Source organism: Rhinopithecus bieti, unplaced genomic scaffold (genome assembly GCF_001698545.2).
Source record: "Rhinopithecus bieti isolate Rb0 unplaced genomic scaffold, ASM169854v2 scaffold_315, whole genome shotgun sequence".
Classification (NCBI taxonomy): domain Eukaryota; kingdom Metazoa; phylum Chordata; class Mammalia; order Primates; family Cercopithecidae; genus Rhinopithecus; species Rhinopithecus bieti.
The window spans coordinates 2,360,312-2,380,299 of NW_016803481.1; the positions used below are offsets into that span (position 1 = coordinate 2,360,312).

The window sequence follows — 19,988 nt, forward strand, 5'->3', positions numbered from 1 at the left end:
ATCCTTTTCTCTCTCCTCCCTCTCACTCTCTTTCTCTCCCTCCCTCCTTCTGTCTTCCCTCTCCCTCACTTTCTTTCTATCCCTCCCTCCCTCCTTTCTTTCTCTCTGTCTCTCTCTCTTCCCTCTCTCTCTCTTTCTCTCTTTATTTGCTTGTTTTTTGGGGTCCTTAAGGATTCTCTGCTTCTTTCATCTTTAGCTATGCACTTAGCAGTATGCCTGTAGTTTATTTAATGCCTACATTTTATAGCCCGAGAATATTTTAAGTTGGTAATACTAGAAGTAGAAGCTTCAAGTTTTGCTTTTTTTCCTTTTTGTTTTTAATGCAATAAAGTGCTGGGTTTTGCCTCAAGGCAATCTTCACAACACCTTATAAACTTTACAGTCCAGAGAATCACATTTATGGACAAAAAGACTGAGGTTCAGCGAAGTTTAGAATGTTGCTTAGCAGCCCACAGAATAGAAGTGGTGAAGCCAAGATGTGAGCTCGGAAATCTTTTCTGCCATACCTATGACCACCTTGAGGTAATGAGCAAAGGTTCCACAAAGTGGTAAGAGATCTTGCTTCTGCAACTGCAAGGTCAAGGGCAGTGGGTAGACAAGAAGAGGGTGGCACATGAATGAGCTGCAGAGCTCCAGGGGCTCCTGACCATGACTGATGGTCATGGCCATCTTGAGTCGCATCCTAGACCTGTGAGCACCTGAGGCCCAAATGCCATGCCACAGCCATTGTGATCAACATAGGCGCTGAGGTGCAGTTGGCAAGGCGCTGTTGGTAAGCAAAGGCAGCTCCGAATGGACTCAGTAGGGAGGTGACTGAGGGTGACCCCAAATTACAGATGCTACCGTCATGGCCATGAATGTCCTCTGCTTGGCCTTCATGCATGGCTTAAACGTCACTTCCCCAGCAGACTTTCTTGAGCTCCCAGACTAGCGTTAAGTCCCTGTTGCCCACACCTCACATGCTCTGTGCTCTCCCGTGGAAGAATGCACCTCTCCTGTCCATGCGGTAGCTCTCTTCCCCAGTGCTTCAGTTCCGAGGAAGGAGACCATCTGTTTTGTTCTCTGCTTTATCCAACACCCCAAGCACAGTGGTTGGCACAGAGAAAGGCTCAACAAACACAATTTCAAATAAACCAATGAAGGATTTGGTATTATGCTTTCCAGCAATTCTACGCCTGCCTTGGAGCTCTTTGGGGAGCTTTCAAGGGATAAATGTCAGTCAGAGCTCCACCCCCAGAGACTGAATTAATTTGGGGCGACAAAGGAGACCTGGGGTTTAGGACTTTGAAAGCGCTCTCACATCTATTACGCCATTTGATCCCTACAAGTAGCCCGAGAGACAGAGTGAGAACATTTTTTCCTGATTTGACAGGGGAGGACACTAAATTTTGTATGTGGGCACATGTGTGTGAGGGTGTGTGTGATGCATGTGTGAGTATACGTGCATGCTGTGCTTGCACACGGGTGCACGTGCATTTTTGCCCATGAGTGGGCATGTGCATGTACCTGTGTATGTGTGGTGTGAGGTTTTTAATGCCTGGCTCAAGTCATAGAGTTCGGCAGTGGCAAAGCTTCCTGAATCCTGGTTTTCCTCGCCACAATAGGAGATTTCAGGTAGGTTTGCTTTCTGGGGCACTCGTGCCTGTGTGGGGGCGGCGGGGGTGCGGGCAAGAGCTTTGGAGGGTAAAGCAGGAGAAGGAAGGAAGCATGAGAAGTTCCTTTCCATGCATATTCTAAGAAGCATCACTTTCAGCTCTCCTTGGGCAGCTGTCCTGTCACCAATCTGCCAACAGTTTACAAGGAAGCCTGGCCTGGGCGGTCACCAGGATTACGATCTCTTTCCCATAAATGAATGCCTGGGGCAAGGCAGGGGAATTCCTTGGTACCTTCTGTTTCTGTCTGACCAAAACCTCACCCTACTAGCCATGGCCTCTCACCTCCAGAGAGCCCAGTCAGAACCACGCTGTGGGCTGTGGGATGTATTCACCACCGCCCCGGAGCTACCGTGGGGTAGTATTCCTTCCATCCCTTAGAGCAGAGCCACCTCCTCGGCCCGGTTCCTCATCTCTCCCCATCCTTGATGAGCTCCTCTGCCCTCCCCCATGACTGGGCCTCCTCCCTGTTCTGGCTCTAGGGCCAATTTCATCACTTCACTGTTTATAGCCTTTGCAGGGAATCTGGGATGACTTAAATCAAGCAAGGCTGACACCAGGCTTCAGCAAACACCCTCTCAAAAAACACAGAGCTTTGTTATAACCAGCTTTCCCAGTGGATAGCCCCCCAAATTAGCAACTGTTAGCCAGTGGAAATTGCTAACAAGGCGTTCCAGTACTGCACCAAGTGACCCATGGGAAGGGAAGTGGCAGCTTCCGGCGAGGATCTCGGATCTCTCTAGACTAGGGAGACCACGAATGTTTGGCCATCTTCCCTCCACTGACATCTCAGCTCCATAACTCACAGCCCTCTCCAATCCCCAAAGAGGTCTTCTCTCTCTAATCTCTTGGATTTCCTGTCTTCCAGCACTAAGCCCCGGACCATGGGGACCCCTGACTCATCTATGTCTGGAATGTTGTAGTAACTCACCACTGTAGCCTCGTTCACTTAATAAGAACATAATCCAAAGCATTTGTGAGGCTCTTATAAGCCGAGCCCTTTGCAAGCACAAGCTCATTATGTTCACGTTATACCAAGATTGTTCTGATCAGAGTATGTATGGATGAAGAAACAGACATCAAGAATGAAAAAGTCCTGGCTGAGGCCCCAGAGTAGTGATTGATTAGAGGATGACTGATTAGACAAGCATCCGTAGTCCCTCCTTGAACTAGGCCAAGCGGAGTTAATAGAGATGGCAAAATAATTTCCTTCCCCTCTCCGTCTTCTACGCCTGTTCTCCTGCCATCAAGGGCAAACTGACTTAGTGTTAGGTGCACCAGCTCTCCAAAGGTGTTTCAGGGATAGAGAACCACAGCCTGAGAGGGTGGGAAGGGAATTTGGAAATTCACCTCCATCATGTTACAAAGGCTCAGATAGCTTAAGTGGCCTGGAAGCTGGTTAGTGGCTCCTAAATATCCAAGAATCTGAGGCAGGATCCAAACACGCATTTGAGTGTCTGCAGAGTTGCACATGCCCATCTCCGAAAGGTCTCAGAACTGGGACAAGGCCTTTCCATACAAGCCTGATATCAGTTGACAGGTCACATTCCTAGCAGTTTGCTACATCCCTGCAATCAGGAAAGCTCCCCTCAGCGACTTTCAGCACAGGGTTGATCACATAGTGGATGTTTCATAAAGATGTGTTTTCTGACCCTCTGCAAAGGCCTATGTTTTCAGTTAACTGTTATCCTCTGCTATTTTAATCAGGAGCTCATGTGTCTTTAAAAAATGAAGATTGATGACTTAAAATAGGGTTGAAATCTGGTTTATTCTTAGGATTCTCCATGACTAGGGAGTGCTGGAGACAATGGATGCATTTGGGGTGCAAGGCTTGAAGCAGTGAAGGCGAAATTTATAGACCAAGGGCTGATGTTTGAACTGCAAAAGAATGAGCTGGTGGAGGAATGGGTAGGAGCAAAATGTTGGCTCTGCTTCTCCTCCCCTTCTCAGAACAGAAAAAAGGACATCATATTCTCCTCCTAAAGCTCCAAGGGCTCTTGTTTGCAGGGGTCATGTTTTTCCATTGTTGTCCCAGTTAATTGCCTTACAATACCACCTGTATGTAACATGTCTATAACTCTCTAAAGTAAGGCACTGGTTCTTGTTTGTGTCATGTATAAAGAAATGTAGGACTCTTGACATGCTGAAAATTGAGGAGTGCCTGAGTGTGAAGCATGCTGGGTGTCTGGAAGGGGTCATGAAATCTTCATGTTATAATAGGCTCTAGGTGTCTGGAGAGAGGCTCCATTTGTAGGAAGGCAGAAATAGCATTGGTTGCCTTCTGTCTCTTCTCTCTTTCTCTCTCCCTCTCTCTTTCTCTCTCTCCTCTTCCTTTCTTCATCTTCCAGGAGCAAGGTTATTTTAGCAGGAGCGGGTGGGCTTGGAAGAAGACACTGGAGAAGGTAAGGTGATGCTGGGACCTAAAAACCTATGGGAAAACTCCTCTCTGGGGACAAACTTGGAACAGCATGGGAATCATGAAAATGAACATCTGAGACTCGGTGAGCCAGTTTCTGTCTGCCCTGTTCCCAAGACCCCAAGGGACCACAGCTGCTGTGAGGGAGGGCCATGGTCCCTGTCATAAAGAAGCCAGCCCCATGGATTTCCTAGTGAAAGGCACAGCCAGGCCCCAATCTTATTGCAGCGATTACTATCCGAATTACAGGCAGGGTGCTTAGAAAAAAAGTTAAATAGCCTGAGAAGACCAAGGCCAAGGCTGCAAGCCCAGACCCATAAAATAGTGGCAACCACTAGAGAGTTGAAAGGGCCTCTCTTCCTGTCATCCCTTAGGTCACAATATCCATCTCAAACTCCAGAAAGAAGGACAGCCATAAAAGGAGAAATTCCTTTTTTTTTTTTAAGCCTCTGCTCCCACAGAGCCACGTAGCAAGTTTGATGGAGGGTGCATGTCTTGGCACATTGCTAAGCACGGTCACTGATTCCACTGGGGTTGAGCTTGGTTTAGCTCTCCCTTTGGGGGTAGAAAACAGCCCGGACCTGTTAACCAACTGCTAACTCAACTGTGGTCACCGATGCCGGCTTTCTTTTGGTGCCCACAAATGTGTCCTTGGTTCCCTCTTTCGCCTTTCTGGGACTGCATTCTTCCATCTGAGTCAACAAGGGGGAGAGATTCGAGGAATTGAATAAAAGGTCTTTCTTTGGGCACTTCAAGGAACATATTTTGATAATTATCTTCCGCAGGGTTCACAGAGTGGGTTTTCAAAACAGCCAATTGGATCAGTAAAAATAAAGATTTAAGAGTCTTCTCTGGAGCCAATGCTGTATTTAAAGTGCAGAATAGCTATAGTTTAAGGTTGGAGAATGCTATAAGTAAGGCTGCAAAATTGTTTTCATTAGAGCCCTTCCGCCACTACCCCCTCTCCACAGGCTTCCTTTGTGGGTTTGTCTGTAATCGGTTGGGAATCCGCCTGCCCACTCAGGTCTCAAGACGTGGGTCCTTTCCCTTCAGATCCTCCTGCTCAACAAGTTGTCCTTTTCTGCTTCCGTGGCTCGGCCAGTTTCTCTCCTCCAGCACTTGCCCCTTTTTTGGTTCCCATCCTCAAGCTTCTGCATCCCTAAAACCACATCTGCTGCTCTGAGACAGGCTTCTCTCCCGGTTCCTGCCACCTCCGCCTGAATCCCTTCGGCTGCCTCCCAGTCTGTTCTCGGTAACCACAGAGGTTGTGGGTAAATCCCTGCTTTATCCTAAACCTTCTTTAACCTAAACAAGTTTCCTCTCCTTTTTTGCCCTCCACTTTTCTAACTGGAACCCTATTCCAGGTGGTGCAATTCTTCATTAGATGGGCACGGCCCACTCTGCACAGACATTCAGCATCCTGGCCTTGCCCACTAAAGGCCGGTAGCAATTCCTGGTCATTGTGACAACCCCGAATGCCCACCCATTTCTAAATACCTGCTAGCAGCCTGGTGCTGCCTCTAGTTGAGACAAGAATCCAGGCTACTCACCCAACACAACAGGCGCTCTCGCCCCATTACTTACACACTGGTCTCCTCTGTGTACACGGCACTCCCCCCGACTCCCCTGAACCCCGTGAATTCAGAGGGATGGGAGTGGTGGGAATCACCGGCTTTCTTTTCTTTTCTTTTCTTTTTTTTAATAGACAAGGTCCTGCTCTGTTGGCCAGGCTGGAGTGCGGTGGTGCCATCACAGCTCAGTGCCACCTGGACCTCCCGGGTTGTAATGATCCTCCCACGTCAGCCTCCCAAGTAGCTGAGGCTACAGGTGTGCACTATCACACCCAGCTAATCTTGCTTATTTTTTTGTAGAGACAAGGTCTCACTATGTTGCCCAGGCTGGTCTCAAATTCCTGGCCTCAAGTGATCCTCTTCCCTGGGTCTCCCAAAGTGCTGGGATTACAGGCGTGAGCCACCATGCCTGGCCGGGAATCACCAGTTGTCTTGATCCCTCTTGTCACCTCTGATCCTGCAAACCCTAGCCTGTCTCGCAGGGGCACCCCACTTCCCTCCTCTGAGCTTCATGTTCCTTATGCGTAAATGGTGGGGAGATGGTCCGCTTCAATGAGCTGCTGTGAAAATCCAATGAGATGTATATGAAAAGTACCTGGCACATAGTAAGTGCTTAAAAATAGTAGTAGCAGTCACTTTTATTAGGATTATTTTTCTATACTATTCCAATGAATGCTCTCATTTATGGTCATCTCCCAACCCCTATCACTCCCAGGACCAATTTCCAACTTACAATAAATCAGTTTTTCAAAACATATCCTATGGGACACTAGTCTCAAATTATTATTTGTGAAAAAGGATTATTTGATCAAGTAAGTGTGGAAAACATGGCATACTCTATCGCCATCTTAGAGATTCACATTCACACAGCAAACATTTTGAAAAGTGCTGCAAAAAAAGTAATAAGCCCATTTAAATCTGTGCTTAATTCCATGTTTCTCAGACTTATTTGGCCATGGAACTTCCTGCAGATCTTGAAAAATAAATGTATCTTTTCATTCTAGGACCTGTGTTCACAGGCAGAGGGACTCTGGATAATGACATCACCTGGATTGGATTATTTCTTCATTCTGTCTCCTGCCATCAGCTTGAATGGAGGCAGCTTTTCTGTTGAAACTCAGGGCTCCTGGACATGGGATTTACTGTCTCATCTCTACACATCTTGCCTGCCCTCTGGAGCTTAAGGCTTATCGCTGTTCCATCTGCTTGATCTCAAGCCCCTTCCCTTCTTTATCCCCAGTGCACTAAGCCTTTCCTCGCTCTCCTTCCTCCAGGCTCTCATTCGCCCTGAGCTCCAAGACCAGCCCAGTCCCCAGGGTTGGCTTCTGCCCCCGGAGCCTGTAGTTCTCTCTCCTGGCCACCATCACTTCCATCCTCAGCCTGCTTTCTTCGCACTGCACTAGGGAAGCCTGGCGCTGCAGGATAGTGTCAGAGGGCGGCACACATTTGGCTTCAACCAAGTCCTGCCGTCCGGAGCCTCACTTCCCATTCCTGGGTTCCTCGGGGGTCAGTCCCCCTCATTCTCTAAAGATGAGCTCACCCCCTCCTTTTCTGAAAGGATCAAGATCATGAGGTTCCAACTCCTTTCTTTATCATCCACTAACTCTGTACAGATGCCTACACTTCAAACCCAGCCTAGGGGAGGGATGGGGAAAGAGGCCTTCTTGTGCATTCTGAGTAGCCTGGCACCCTCTGTCAATACTGCAAGGGCGAGTGCCCTTTGACTCAGTAATCCTTCTTCTAGGAACTTCATGTTAACAGAATAATTATACAACTAGGCCAAGGTGTACGTATAAAGGTGATCACTGCATTCTATGATACACCTGGGGGAAAAGGCAAATAGCTAAAATGCCCATCTCTAGGAGATTGGTTACATAAATTATCACAGAGTCTTACTATGGGATGTTACGAAACCATTTTTAAAAAATACTGCAAGGTGGGTGCAGTGGCTTACGCCTGTAATCCCAACATTTTGGGAGGCTAAGGCAGGAGGGTCACTTGAACCCAAGAGTTTGAGATCAGCCTGGGCAACAAGGTGAAATCTCATCTCTCCAAACAATACAAAAACTAGCTGGGCATGGTGGCATACACCTGTAGTCCCAGTTACTTGGGAGGTTGAGGTAGGACAATTGCTTGAGCCCAAGAGATCGAGGCTGCGTTAAGCCATGAGAGTGCCACTACCCTCCAGCTTGGGCAACAGAGCAAGACCCTGTCTCAAGCAAAGAAACAAACAAACAAAAACACAAGCAACAACTAAAAACCACCACCAACAACAAAAACCCCAAGTAATCGGGAGGCTGAGGAGGGAGGATTGCTTGAGGTCGGGAGCTTGAGACCAGCCTGGGCAATATAGCTAGACTTCATCTCTACAAAAAATACAAAAATTAGCTGGGCATGGTGGCACCTGCTTGTAGTCCCAGGTACTTGGGAGGCTGAGGTGGGAGGATCCTTGAGCCCAGGAGGTCAAGGCTACAGTAAACTATGATGGTACCATTGCACTCCAGCCTGGGCACAGGGTTAGACTGTCTCAAAATAAAATAAAATAAAATAGAAACAAAAATAACATGGATAGTATAATCTTATTTACATGAAAAAAATCTGTGCAAACATACACAGAATGAATTCTGAAGAATGTTCATCCACATTTTGTCATTTATTATCTCTAAAGGGTAGGAGTTCAAGTGAGTGAATGTTTCTCCTTTTCGGAATGTTTTGGTTTTTTAAAAAAAGAATAAATGTGTTATAAAAAGGTTAAATGCAGCTGCTAGTAATGCAGTTTGTCTGTAACCATCTTTTCTCCTTCCCTTGCCTCCCGATAGATTCTTTCTTCTCAAAGCAAGTCTCCCCCAATTCCACTGCTCTGTCCCCAAGTCCCCCCATGCCTCCTCTTCTGTCCCTCCACCTTCCATTGAGCACGGGTCATCCCTGCCTTGAAAACCCTTTGAGCTGGGCCCTGCCTCCGACTCTAAGGACATAGCTCCTCCCGCGCCTTTGCTTCTGATCTACCCTGCCCCTCTGGCCCTTGCAACCTGGCCTTCTCTGATCCACGAATCCTGAGCTAACTCTGCTGAACAGCAGTCAACACGGGGGTTCATTTCCTCCCCCTTGGAACTTTCTCCTCTCAATTTCCATGACATTACCATCATGGTTTTCTGCCTGTGTCCTTGACTGCTCCTCTTGGCTCCTTTACAAGCTCATTTTCTTCCTCCCACTCTCTAAAAGTAGAGGTTTCCCAACATGGGCTAAGGTCACGAGAGAATATCTCCAGGGGCAAGTGGCAAACAGGCCTTCTCTTGACAAACCCTCCCAGGGCTCTCCCATGTCAACCAGACACAACCGCATGTCCTTCATGGAGCACTCACGTGCTCTCTGGCTTAGGGCTCCCTCAACTGCAGGCCATCTCTCTCCCCCACCACCACTCTTCCCCCCGGACCTGCTGTCCAGCTTTTCCCAGCACTCCTTCCTGCCTTCTTCACTGACCCCATCCAAGTCTTCCCCCACCCTTCAGCTCCTCTCTGAAGCCTTTCTGAACTGCCCAACTTGAAATGCTCCCTTTCTGTCCCGGGATTCTCATCCAATCTCCCGTATATGCCATGCATTTGTTCTTTTGTGGCATCTGCCTGGATGATTCGGTTCTCGTCTCAGGTGTGCACATCTTGTTTCTGCTGGGAGGGCAGAAAGCACCCAGGCTTGCCTTCCAACTAGTGTGCTTCCTCCCTGAAAGCAGGAACTCCATACTTGTTGGCTGACTGAAAAGTGTGGGCTGGGGCAACATCCCAGAATAACCCATTTTTTAGCTTGGGTTCAGGTGGAGGGAAGGTATCTCATCTGAATCATGAAGAAGGTGCCTGCAGGTCTCTACCTGGAGACATTGAGGACACCGATGGAAATACAGCTGTGAAGCCCAGAGAAGCGAATCTGGTGCCGTCAGATTTGCCGACTCCCACGTGTCACATCTTCAAGGCTGGGAGAGATTGTTCAGGGAATGGGTGCCATCAAGAACCAGGAGCCTGTCTGTGGCTGAAACCGAGGACGCATCTTGAAGAACAGCAGCAAAGAATGAAAGCCAGGAAAGGAGCCCAGCCCACCCCCAAACTCTCTCGCTGGGACCTCCCTTAAGACACTTATCACTGTTAGTGTTTTTTTAAGTGACTTGGACACAAATCCTACATGTACTAGTAAAGAGGAAGCTCCTTGAGAGAAGGGACAGCATCTGAGCTCTTTGTAGCTTCCTCAGTCCTTAGACATATATAGACGTACAGACCCTGGCACCTGGCAGTCGTCCCATGGATGTTTGTTGAATACAGGCATCTTTCTGCATCTTTACGGAATGCCTGTGTGAGGTTCTGAGGATACCATGGTACAGTATAGATGTGCACACTGAACAGATGTAGTGGACACCCCTAAGTGCTAGGAACAGACAGAGACCCCACTCTCATGAAACTTACACTCTGGTACCATCCTGTGGGATCATCTGGTCCACCTGGATAAGGGGACTGACCCCAGGGAGTACCAGCGACTTCATCCCAGTGATAAAGTTGGCCTGCAACAGGGCTAGGCCTGACCCTGGGACTCAGTACTCTACACACGTGCACACATACACACACACACACACACATCACTAAATTAAACATGATCAAACATGGGCAGTGCATGTATGAGAGGCATGCCCAGCTATGCCACACTGTGCACCAATTCTAACACCCAGAACAGCTGCCTGTCCTTCATGGAAACTGCCAAGCTGTCCATCAACCTAGTCTACTGAGAAACAGAAGGCTTTTTCCTCGCTCTCAAATGAGCCTTGGGACCTGAGTCTTCAGTTATCAGGCTTACCCCCACCTAGAGGGCAAGATGACTGTTTTGGCCGGGGGTGGGGGTGGGGCGGATGTTTAAGGGTTTCGAGCTAAACTCCAACATCTGAGCTGCTGGGCTCCCTGGACCCCTCATTCAGGCCATCTGGTGGCTCTTTTCACCTTCACCACATCAGTTCCTTTTCTTCTAGCCCTGGCTCCTTCCGGTGCCCCTGGGGAAGGAGGTCAGGCTTTCTGGGACCCCCAGCCTGGCCGCTCATGAGTGGAGATCCTCTCCTCTCTGCCAGGCGAGTGGTGCAGGGTGGATTCCTCCTGGGATTGCATCTCTGTATTTTCACAGCCCCTCCTCTCCCCACCTCCACCCTTTGCCCACATGAAGTGGGCACTGCTCTCTGATTCTGCAGGGAGGGGCTGTTCCTCCCACTCCTGAGGAACACAGGGCTGCCCCCTGCCCTGGTCACCGCAGCCAAGCACAAGTCTCTCGGGTCAAAGAGGCCACATGGTGGGCCCGCTTCCAGCCATCTCACCACTGAGTCACTTCCGCTCCCCAAGTAGTGCTCAGGCACAGAGCTCTTGGGCCTCAGGGACCACCCAGGAGGACAACGGGGCTGAAGAGGGCAGATGATGGTGCCAGGACTAGACATGTTTTTGACTCTCAAATCAGTCTTCACAATGCACCAGCCTGTGTCTTCGGCATCTTGGGGGCGGGTCCTTCTCACTGGAGGTGTGGAAACAACCCCACGGGTGGCTGCTAACGGCTTGGACAAGCCAGTGGGAAGCCCCAAGGTGGGCCTGTCACCAAGGGGCTGGTGGCACCTGAGTGTCCTCTTAGGGCCACAAGCGAGAAGGGCCAGGTGCCAGCTTGGATCAAAAGAGGCGGTGGCCTGGGAGGCCCAGTCAGCTGGCCATGGGGCAGGAGAGGCGTGGAGGTGGAAATGGCTTGGCTGGCAGAGTGGGCCCTGGCACTCGGCCACTGCTGGGCTGGGCAGCCCAACCAGCGTGTTTTCTTAATCACCATCCCCACCATCGCCCGTTCTCCATACAACATCACATCACATCACATCACGTGTTTATTGTGAGCAGGGCATGATCCTTTGCCAACAGATGTAATTCGAAGATTGATGTGGCCTTTGGAGGAGCACGGAAAGGGCTCTCTGGAAGGGGCTGCCTCCCCTGCTCTGCCAGGCACTTTACGTTTTCCACTCGGGTGAGAAAAATGTTGGTTCTTTACACCCCACAGATCCCAAAAGACAAATATTTGCTGTCTGCCCTGCCGTTTCCATCTCAGGTAGAGGCGGCGGCTCTTCCCGGCTGCCAGGGAGGGAATTGCTGGAAGTCAGTCCCCAGCCCTGCAGCCCGGGCAGCCCCTGCGATGTTATGGGAGATCACTGAGGGGTTTCCGGAGGCTGGAGGAAAAGCACACCAGCGCTGCCCTCAGGGCCTCCGTAGACAGGAATCTCGCCCCGCACATGAAGAGGCTGTGGGATCCAAGGGAAAGGAGGAGAGAGGCAGGGCTTGGCTTCCTGTATAGGAACCCACAGCACAAGGACAGCCTGGAACTCCGCAACGTGGTGTCAGCGGGTCCTCCTCAGGCACCTTCTTTTAAATATTCATTCACACCAGCTCTTTTCTTCTCTATTTCACAGGATTTTGGCCCTGCCTCTTTTTTTTTTTTTTTTTTAATAAATTTTATTTTTTTACAGACAGGGTCTCACTCTGTTGCCCAGGCTGGAATGCAGTGGTGCAATCACGGCTCATTATACTTCAAACTCTCAGGCTCAAGTGATCCTCCCTCCTCAGGCTCCGGAGTAGCTGGGATTACAGGTATCTGTCACCAGGCCCAGCTGGTTCTCTTATAGTGCTTGTCTGGAATTGGGGTGGAGCCACTGAGAATGTGAAACATCTTACCACCATCATCAAGGTTCAGGGCAGTGTGGCCCCTTGTAAGATGTGGTCCAAGACCTTTCCGGAGGCTTCCAGTAATGGTCTGCCCTGGGCCAGCTGACTGCAGAGGGTTCAGCTTGCAAAGGTGTCTCAGTGAGGAGCAGGACTTGGGGTGAGGCTCCCCTCGCTGCCTGCCAGGTGCTCCCTAGGGCTGATTATAACTTGCTTGGCTCATCCCGCACAGCCTAGGACTTGGGGAGGCCAGCAGGAAGCACAGAAAGGTGCCCAGAGGCAGAGGGAAGGAAACCACAGAGAGGCAGGGTGGATTCCAGACTAGAAGTCAGGAGTCCTGGGCTCTAGTCACCCTGACTAACTGTGATTCGTAACAACTCACTTCTGTCCACAGGACCAGCCACATAATTTGTGGGGCCCAGTGTAAAACGCAAATGTGTGTGTTTGTGTGTTGGTGGGACAGGATGACTTGTTAAAAAATTGTAAGAATTTCAGGCCGCATGGTGGATCAAGTCTGTAATCCCAGCACTTTAGGAGGCCGAGGTGGTAGGATCATTTGAGTCAGAAGTTTTAGACCAACCTGGGCAACATAATAAGGCCCCGTCTCTACCAAAAAAAAAAAAAAAAAAAAAAAAAAATCCAGACATGGTGGTGCACACCTGTAGTCCCAGCTACATGAGAGGCTGAGGTGGGAGGATCACTTAAGCCCAGAAGTTTGAGGCTGCAGTGAGCTATGATCATGCCACTGCACTCCAGCCTGGGCAACAGAGTGAGTCCCTGTCGCTAAAATAAAATAAAATAAAATAAAATAAAATACATTTTTAAAAAGTTTAAGATAGCACCTGCAGAGCATTAAACCAAGTGTGGGACCTTGTAGGATGGCACTGGTTGCCGAATCCATGAAGCCAACCCTACCTGCTTGGGCCTCAGTTTCCCTAACTATGCAATGTGGAGGCTGCATCTGGTCAGAAGTTTGTCGGTGGAACCCTTTCTTCCAATGAACCCTCAGGCCATTCTACATATAAGAGACAAACAGCTGCTCTGGTTGAAGTAGGCTGAGAGCTCTGACCCCACCTCTTCCACCTCCATACCTGTCAGTGGCACCTGAGAGTGTGGCTGAGAGCCCTGTAGATGATCTCAAAGGCCCTTTTCAGTTTCTACTTTCCATAAGTGGATGAGGTGGTGAGGTTCTCACTGCTAGGAACACAAGCATCTGCCGGGGGTGTTACAGGAGGATTACTGAAAGACACCTGGAATGGCGTTAAAAACCTCAAAGTTTCCCTACCTCATGACTCCAAAGCCTGCTTCTCCTCTAGCCTTAAAATGACCTTGAAGACCAAGTAGGGGCCTAAAGACACCCAGGCCCTGGAAATGGCCACTTGGGATCATGTCTGGTTCTTATTTCCATCCCAAGAACTGGCCGCAAGGGCCACCCTGGTGCTGGCTCACCACCCTGGGGAGAGCTCAGTCCTGGCCCATGGGGCTTCCCCAGTAGCTTCCTCACAAGGAGGTCAGAGGGTGGGTCAGGCAGGGTTCAGGGGTTGGGAAGGGCAGGGCCTGGGCTGAGGGGCTCTGACACTGCAGGTCTCTTTTGGGGAAGGGCTGGAGGTCCTAGGGGAGAATCCTAAGCCCGGCCCCCGGTTGAAAGGCTCGGTGGGGGGCGGGGGCTGCAGGGGCCTCTCTGATGGGTCCCCAGGGTCGAAATTTACACTGCTGGAAATTTGGGTTGGTGATACCTTTCTGCGCCTACTGGTTAAAGGGATCAGAAACTTCTCTGGACTTTAAAATTATTTGTGAGGTTAGAGCAACGGCCGATGACAACAAGACTGCAGGGGCGTGTGTGAGTGTCCCCATCCCCCTTCTCCTCTTTGCTTCCTCCGGTCTTCAGGGATCCGTCCTGTCTTGCAGGATGACCAAAAAGGCAGGGGAAAAGCCAGAGGCGCCCTGCCCTCCTCTCAGCCTCGACTGCAGAAAAGGCGCCCCCAGGCCCTGGGTGGAGCAGGGGTGCAGGCGGCCCCCCTCTGAGCTGCCCCCCACCGGCCGCGCTTACCTTTCATGGTCCCTTCCTTCGGGGCCTCAGGAGGGCCCCGCTGCAGGCGGCTGGAGCTGTAGTGGAGCCGGGCAGCCGGCGGGTTCTCCAGGGCGCGGATCGCCGTCCTAGGCGCCGCCCGCGGCCGTGGGGCTCCCGCCCGGACTCATGCTCCGGCGCGCGGGCTGCGGAGGCGGCGGGCGGAGTGGAGGGTCCCGCGGGGTCGCAGCCTGGGGACGCCCCGCGCGGGCGCCTAGGCGCGCGCCCCGCCGCCCAGAGCGCGCATTCCCGCCGCCGCCCGCGCTTCCCGCTGGGGCCCCGCGAGGTCTGCCGCCGCCCCTCGCCCCGCGCGTCCTCCCTTCCTCCCTCCCGCCTGCTCCTCTCCCTCTCCCTCCTTCCCTCCCTCGCTCACAAGCCTCCCTCCCTCCTCGTCACTTCTTGGGCCCTGGCCCAGATCAACTTCCTTGGTATTTTCAAAACTGCCGCGGCTGGCCTCTTTGTGCAGCCGCGGGCACCCCCCCAACCCCGCCCCGCCCTGCCTCGCCCATGCGCCCCCGCAGCCCCAGAGCCCGGCCTCGAACCGGGTCCCGCCGCGTCCTCCTTGCCCGCGCTGTGACTGCAATGGGGGACTCACTGGGAGAGCTCTTTGATCTTAGTCAATTTCACAATCGGGACTGCCACGTGGCTGGGGCAGGGGTGGGGACCCCAAATTTTAGCCCTGCACGTTTTTCCTCACCCATCGATGGTGTAGAGGACCTGGGAGAAGGACGTCCGGGACCGCACATTTTAGTGCTGAAAGTCGCGCGTCCAGGGCAGATGTGGAAGGTTGGCCACCCTGTGAGCACCCTGGCTCTGCCTCTGCCGAGCTGAGTGACTTTGGGCATCCAGTTCACATCTCCAAGCTTCCGCTTTCTACATGGGAGAACTGGACCTGGAGTGCGCCACATTCTGTGATTTACTTTTCATTTTTATTTTTTTGAGGCTCTAGCCGTCCAGGCTGGAGTGCAGTGGCGCAATCTCGGCTCACTGCAACCTCCCGGTCCTGGGTTCAAGTGATTCTCCTGCCTCAGCCTCCCGAGCAGCTGGGAATACAAGCATGCACCACCCCGCCTGGCTAATTTTTATTTTTTTACTTTTTTTTTTTATTTTTTATTTTAGTAGAGACTAAAAACGTTGGGCAGGCTGGTCTGGAACTCCTGACCTCAGGTGGTCCACTCACCTCATTCTCACAAAGTGCTGGGATTATAGGCCTGAGCCACTGCACCTGGCCATCAAATTCTGTGATTTTGTTGGTGGAGGGGCCTCTGGGGTAATTAGTGACACCCAAGGAAAGTGACTGCAGGCAGGGAATTGAGACTGGTCATACGTGCCCCTCTGGATTCTCACGTGTCATTTTTCATTGATTGAACAAACATTTACTGAGCTCCCAGCTGCCGGCCAGGTCTAGGTCTGCTCTGCCCACCCCACAAGCTGCCCCTGCAGGAAATCAATCAGGTGACATGGATTTTAGAAAAGAGAAAAGACTCATTGGCAAGGGCACCAAGAGAGGTGGTAGGAGAACAGCTCTGAAATCCACCTCCCAGAAGGTAAGACTTAAGGATATTTATGGGTTAGGGAAGTCGAGTGGTCTAAGCCATGGGGAAAGGCGATTGGCAGTGGGGACAAATGAAGAAACATGTTCATTCCATGCCAGTGTAGTCTGAGCTCATGGTATTTCATAGGACATGTATGCAGAAAATGGCAGTGTTAGCATGATCCACGGGTGGAGTTTTTTGGCTCTCTGACATTGAAAGGCCACCTCTCGGGGCACTTGCCCAGTTGAAGGACCAATGGTCTCACCAGTTTGAGATGGACAGGAGCTGGTCCAAGTTCCTAAAAAACAACTGAAGAGATCATTACCTTGGTGACCTATGAATGTTACCTATCAAGTAGCGAATGAAGGTTAAGTTTTAAGTTTCAGTGTTCAGTGATGTAGCCTTCAGCTTCATGGAAAAGGGAAAAAAATAAAAGAAAAGAAAACACCAAAAAAACAAAAAGCAAGCAACCAAAAGCAAACAGGGCAGCCAGATCATATCAAATCGGTTTCACTACAAGGGACTAGCCTCTGCCCCAAGCTCTGGAAGTGTGAGGAACATGTCACATGGCCAGTCTGGTTAGGAAAGCCAGTAATGAAACAAGTAGTAGTGCAGAAGTGGGATGAATGTTTTAAGAAGAAAAGTTCTGGGAGAAACGGGACCACAAAGTGGCACAGGTCAGCCTGGTCTCTCCTGATGCCACAGTCGGCACCATCTCCCCATCTCCAAGCCCTATTTAATGCTGAAGTGAAGCAGGTGAGACCCAAGAGGAAGAGAAAGTGTCTCCTAAGCCTGGAGTAGAGAAAAGGATAAGGACAGCCACCCCTGTCTGTAGATCCCATCAGATCAGCCAGGGTGATGCTGTGTTTTCTCTAATCTCCATTTTGCCATGGCAAGTTTACAGATTGCAAAGTCCCTTCTCTCCATGATCTCAGCAGAACTTCACAACACCTCACCTGAGGGAGGTATCCCAGGGACTGTGCTGCCCATTTTACAGATGAGGAGACTGAGGTTTAGAGAGGGCATTGCCTGCCTGGTGACAGTCATGCGCTCCTGTCACCTGTATCTGGATTCCGAGTTTGCCACATGATCTGAGTCTCCCAGGACTAGGGCATGGATCAGGAGAGCTGTTTTGTAAACACCAGGGAGATACTCACCTTGGAAGTTACCTGTATGCTAACTTATTTACCTTGGAGGTTACCTGTATGCTAACTTATTTAATCTTCATGTCCACTCTATGAAGTAAGCAGTATTATTGCCTTCATTTTTCAGATGAGGAAACTGAGGTATGGAGAGGGTAAATAATGTCCTTAGTACCACGGAGCTAGTAAGTGGAGACCTTGGAATATGAACCTAGGCAGGCTAAACCCAATGCCTGTGTGCTAAGACACAGTCCACCACACTGCCTCTCAGAGGGTGCTCAAATATTTGTTGACCGAAAGTACAACAAGTGTGGGCATGTGAAGTAGTACAGCCATTGTGGAAAACAGTATGGAGGTTCTTCAAAAAACTAAAAATAGACTACTGAATGATCCAGCAACCACTGCTGGGTACATGCCCAAAGGAAAGGAAATCAGCATATCCAAGAGACGTCTGCCATGTTTATTGCAGCACTATTCAGAATAGCCAAGATATGGAATCCATCTAAGTGTCCATCAGCAGATGAATAGATAAAGAAAATGTGGCATGTATACACAATGGAATACTATTCAGCCATAAAGAAGAATGAAACCCCGTCATTTGCAACAACATGGATGGAACTGGAGGTCATTATGTTAAGTGAAATTAGCCAGGTATAGAAAGACAAATGTTGCATGATTTCACTCACATAAGGGAGCTACAAAAACGGACCTCATGGAGGTAGAGCATAGAATGGTGGTCACCAGAGGCCGGGAAGGAAGGTGGATGGGGAGAGGGAGAGAAGTTGGTTAAGGGGTACAGAAATACAGCTAAAGAGAAGGAACAGGTATTTGATACTACAGTAGGGAAATTAGAGTTAACAACAATTAATTGTGTATTTCAGAAATAGCTGAAAGAGAAAAATTGGAGTATTCCCAACACAAAGAAAAGACAAATGTTTGAAGTGATGGATGTCCCAGTTACCCTGGTCTGGCCGTTACACATTGCATACATGCCTCAAAATATCACATGTATCCCTAAATATACACAACTATGACATATCAAAAAGAAAAAAATAAATAAAATTAGAGCTTACATCATAAAAAAAAAAGAAATAAAAAATGACCCTCCTTTTAATCCAACCTTTCTTTAGTTGGTGGTAAAAATGGCCTAACCCTGCCCCTGTGGTGTTAAAGTGTGTGGGCATCCTGGGCTGTTGCTATGATAACTCAAACGCATCAGCAAAGAGGCGGTTCACACCTGTAATCCCAGCACTTTGGGAGGCCAAGGCAGGTGGATCACGAGGTCAGGAGATCGAGACCATCCTGGCTAACAAGGTGAAACCCCGTCTCTACCAAAAAAAAAAAAAAAAAAAAAAAAAAAAAAAAAAAAAAAAAAAAAAAAAATACTAGCCGGGCATGGTGGTGGGATCTCTTCCTCGTAGTTGCCAAATATGATACCCTTCTCAAAAACCTGCAACTTCTTCAACCATTTTGTAGCATTTAACACCATTAGTGAGGGTTCTCCAAAGAAACAGAACCAATAGGACATATGTATATAGCTATGTATGCATCTCTTTATATATATCCATATCCATAGATATAGGTGTATAGAGAAAGATTATATAGATAAAGAGAGAAATAAATATTTTAAGAAATTGGCTCATGCAATTACGGAGGCTGGCAAGTCCAAAATTTGCAGGGCAGACTGACAGGCTGGAGACCCAGGAAAGAGGTGATGTTGCAGCTCAAGTTTAATGGCAGTCTGGAAGCAGAATTCTCTCTTTCTCAGGGGACCACATCTTTTTTCTCTTAAGTCCCTTAATTGATTGGATGAGACCCATCACATTATGGAAGGTAATTCACTTTATTCAAAGTTTGCTGATGTAAATGTTAATCTCATCTAAAAAATACCTTCATCTTAGAAACATCTAGAATAGTGCTTGACCAACTATCTGGGGACTGTGGCCTAAGTTCACACATAAAATTACCCATCACAAACTCCATTGACAGCTCCTTCTTGACGCTTTTCTGGCTTATCTGATCCTACATACTTCTGGTCCTCCTTCTAAACTTCTTTGACTTTCGCTGTTAGCTTCTCCTATTGGCATATTTTTTATTTCTCTTTCTTTCCTTCTTTCTTTCTCCTTCCTTTTCTCCTTCCTTCCTTCCTTCCTTCCTTCCTTCCTTCCTTCCTTCCTTCCTCTCTCCCTCCCTCCCTCTCTTCCTTCCCTCCCTTCTTTCCTTCCTTTTTGCTTTTTGTTTTTTTGTTTTTTTTTGGAATAGAGTCTCGCTCTGTCACCCAGGCTGGAGTGCAGTGGTGCTATCTCGGCTCACTGCAAGCTCTGCCTCCTGGGTTCACGCCATTCTCCTGCCTCAGCCTCCCGAATAGCTGGGACTACAGGCGCCTGCCACCACACCTGGCTAATTTTTTGTATTTTTAGTAGAGACTGGGTTTCTCCTTATTAGCAAGGATGGTCTCGATCTCCTGACCTCAAGATCAGCCCACCTCAGCCTCCCAAAGTGCTGAGATTACAGGCGTGAGCCACCATACCCTGCCTTCTTTTCTTTTTTCTTTTCTTTTCTTTTCTTTTCTTTTCTTTTCTTTTCTTTTGAGACAGGGTCTCACTCTGTCACTCAGGCTGGAGTACAGTGGCACAGTCTTGGCTCACTGCAATCTCTGCCTCCCGGTTCAAGTGATTCACCTGCCTCAGCCTCCCGAGTAGCTGGGACTAGAGGCGTGCACCACCATGCCCAGCTAATTTTTGTATTTGTAGTAGAGATGGGGTTTCACCATGTTGGCCAAGCTGGTCTAGAACTCCTGACCTCAGGTGATCCGCCCACCTTAAAAGTGCTGGGATTACAGGCATGAGCCACCATGCCCAGCTGGTGTGTTTTCTAAATACAGGCATTCCCTACCC

The 19,988-nt window shown here is 49.5% G+C and overlaps 1 protein-coding gene across 2 annotated transcripts in view; it reads right to left on the reverse strand.

Annotated features, from left to right (window-relative positions):
* The window catches only part of SCARA3 (scavenger receptor class A member 3), a 37,763-nt gene extending 23,021 nt beyond the window's left edge, over positions 1-14,742 (reverse strand). Inside the window, exons 1-2 of one of the 2 annotated variants that reach the window (XM_017885125.1) lie at positions 14,397-14,694; positions 9,502-9,659 (exon numbers count right to left, since the gene is read on the reverse strand). In XM_017885125.1, the coding sequence (XP_017740614.1) occupies positions 9,502-9,511 (10 nt within the window). In that variant the 5' untranslated portion in view covers positions 9,512-9,659; positions 14,397-14,694. Of the gene's footprint in view, positions 1-9,501; positions 9,660-14,396 lie in introns of both variants that reach the window. The other variant, XM_017885135.1, reaches the window with a different exon arrangement.
* Between the last annotated feature and the right edge of the window lie 5,246 nt (positions 14,743-19,988).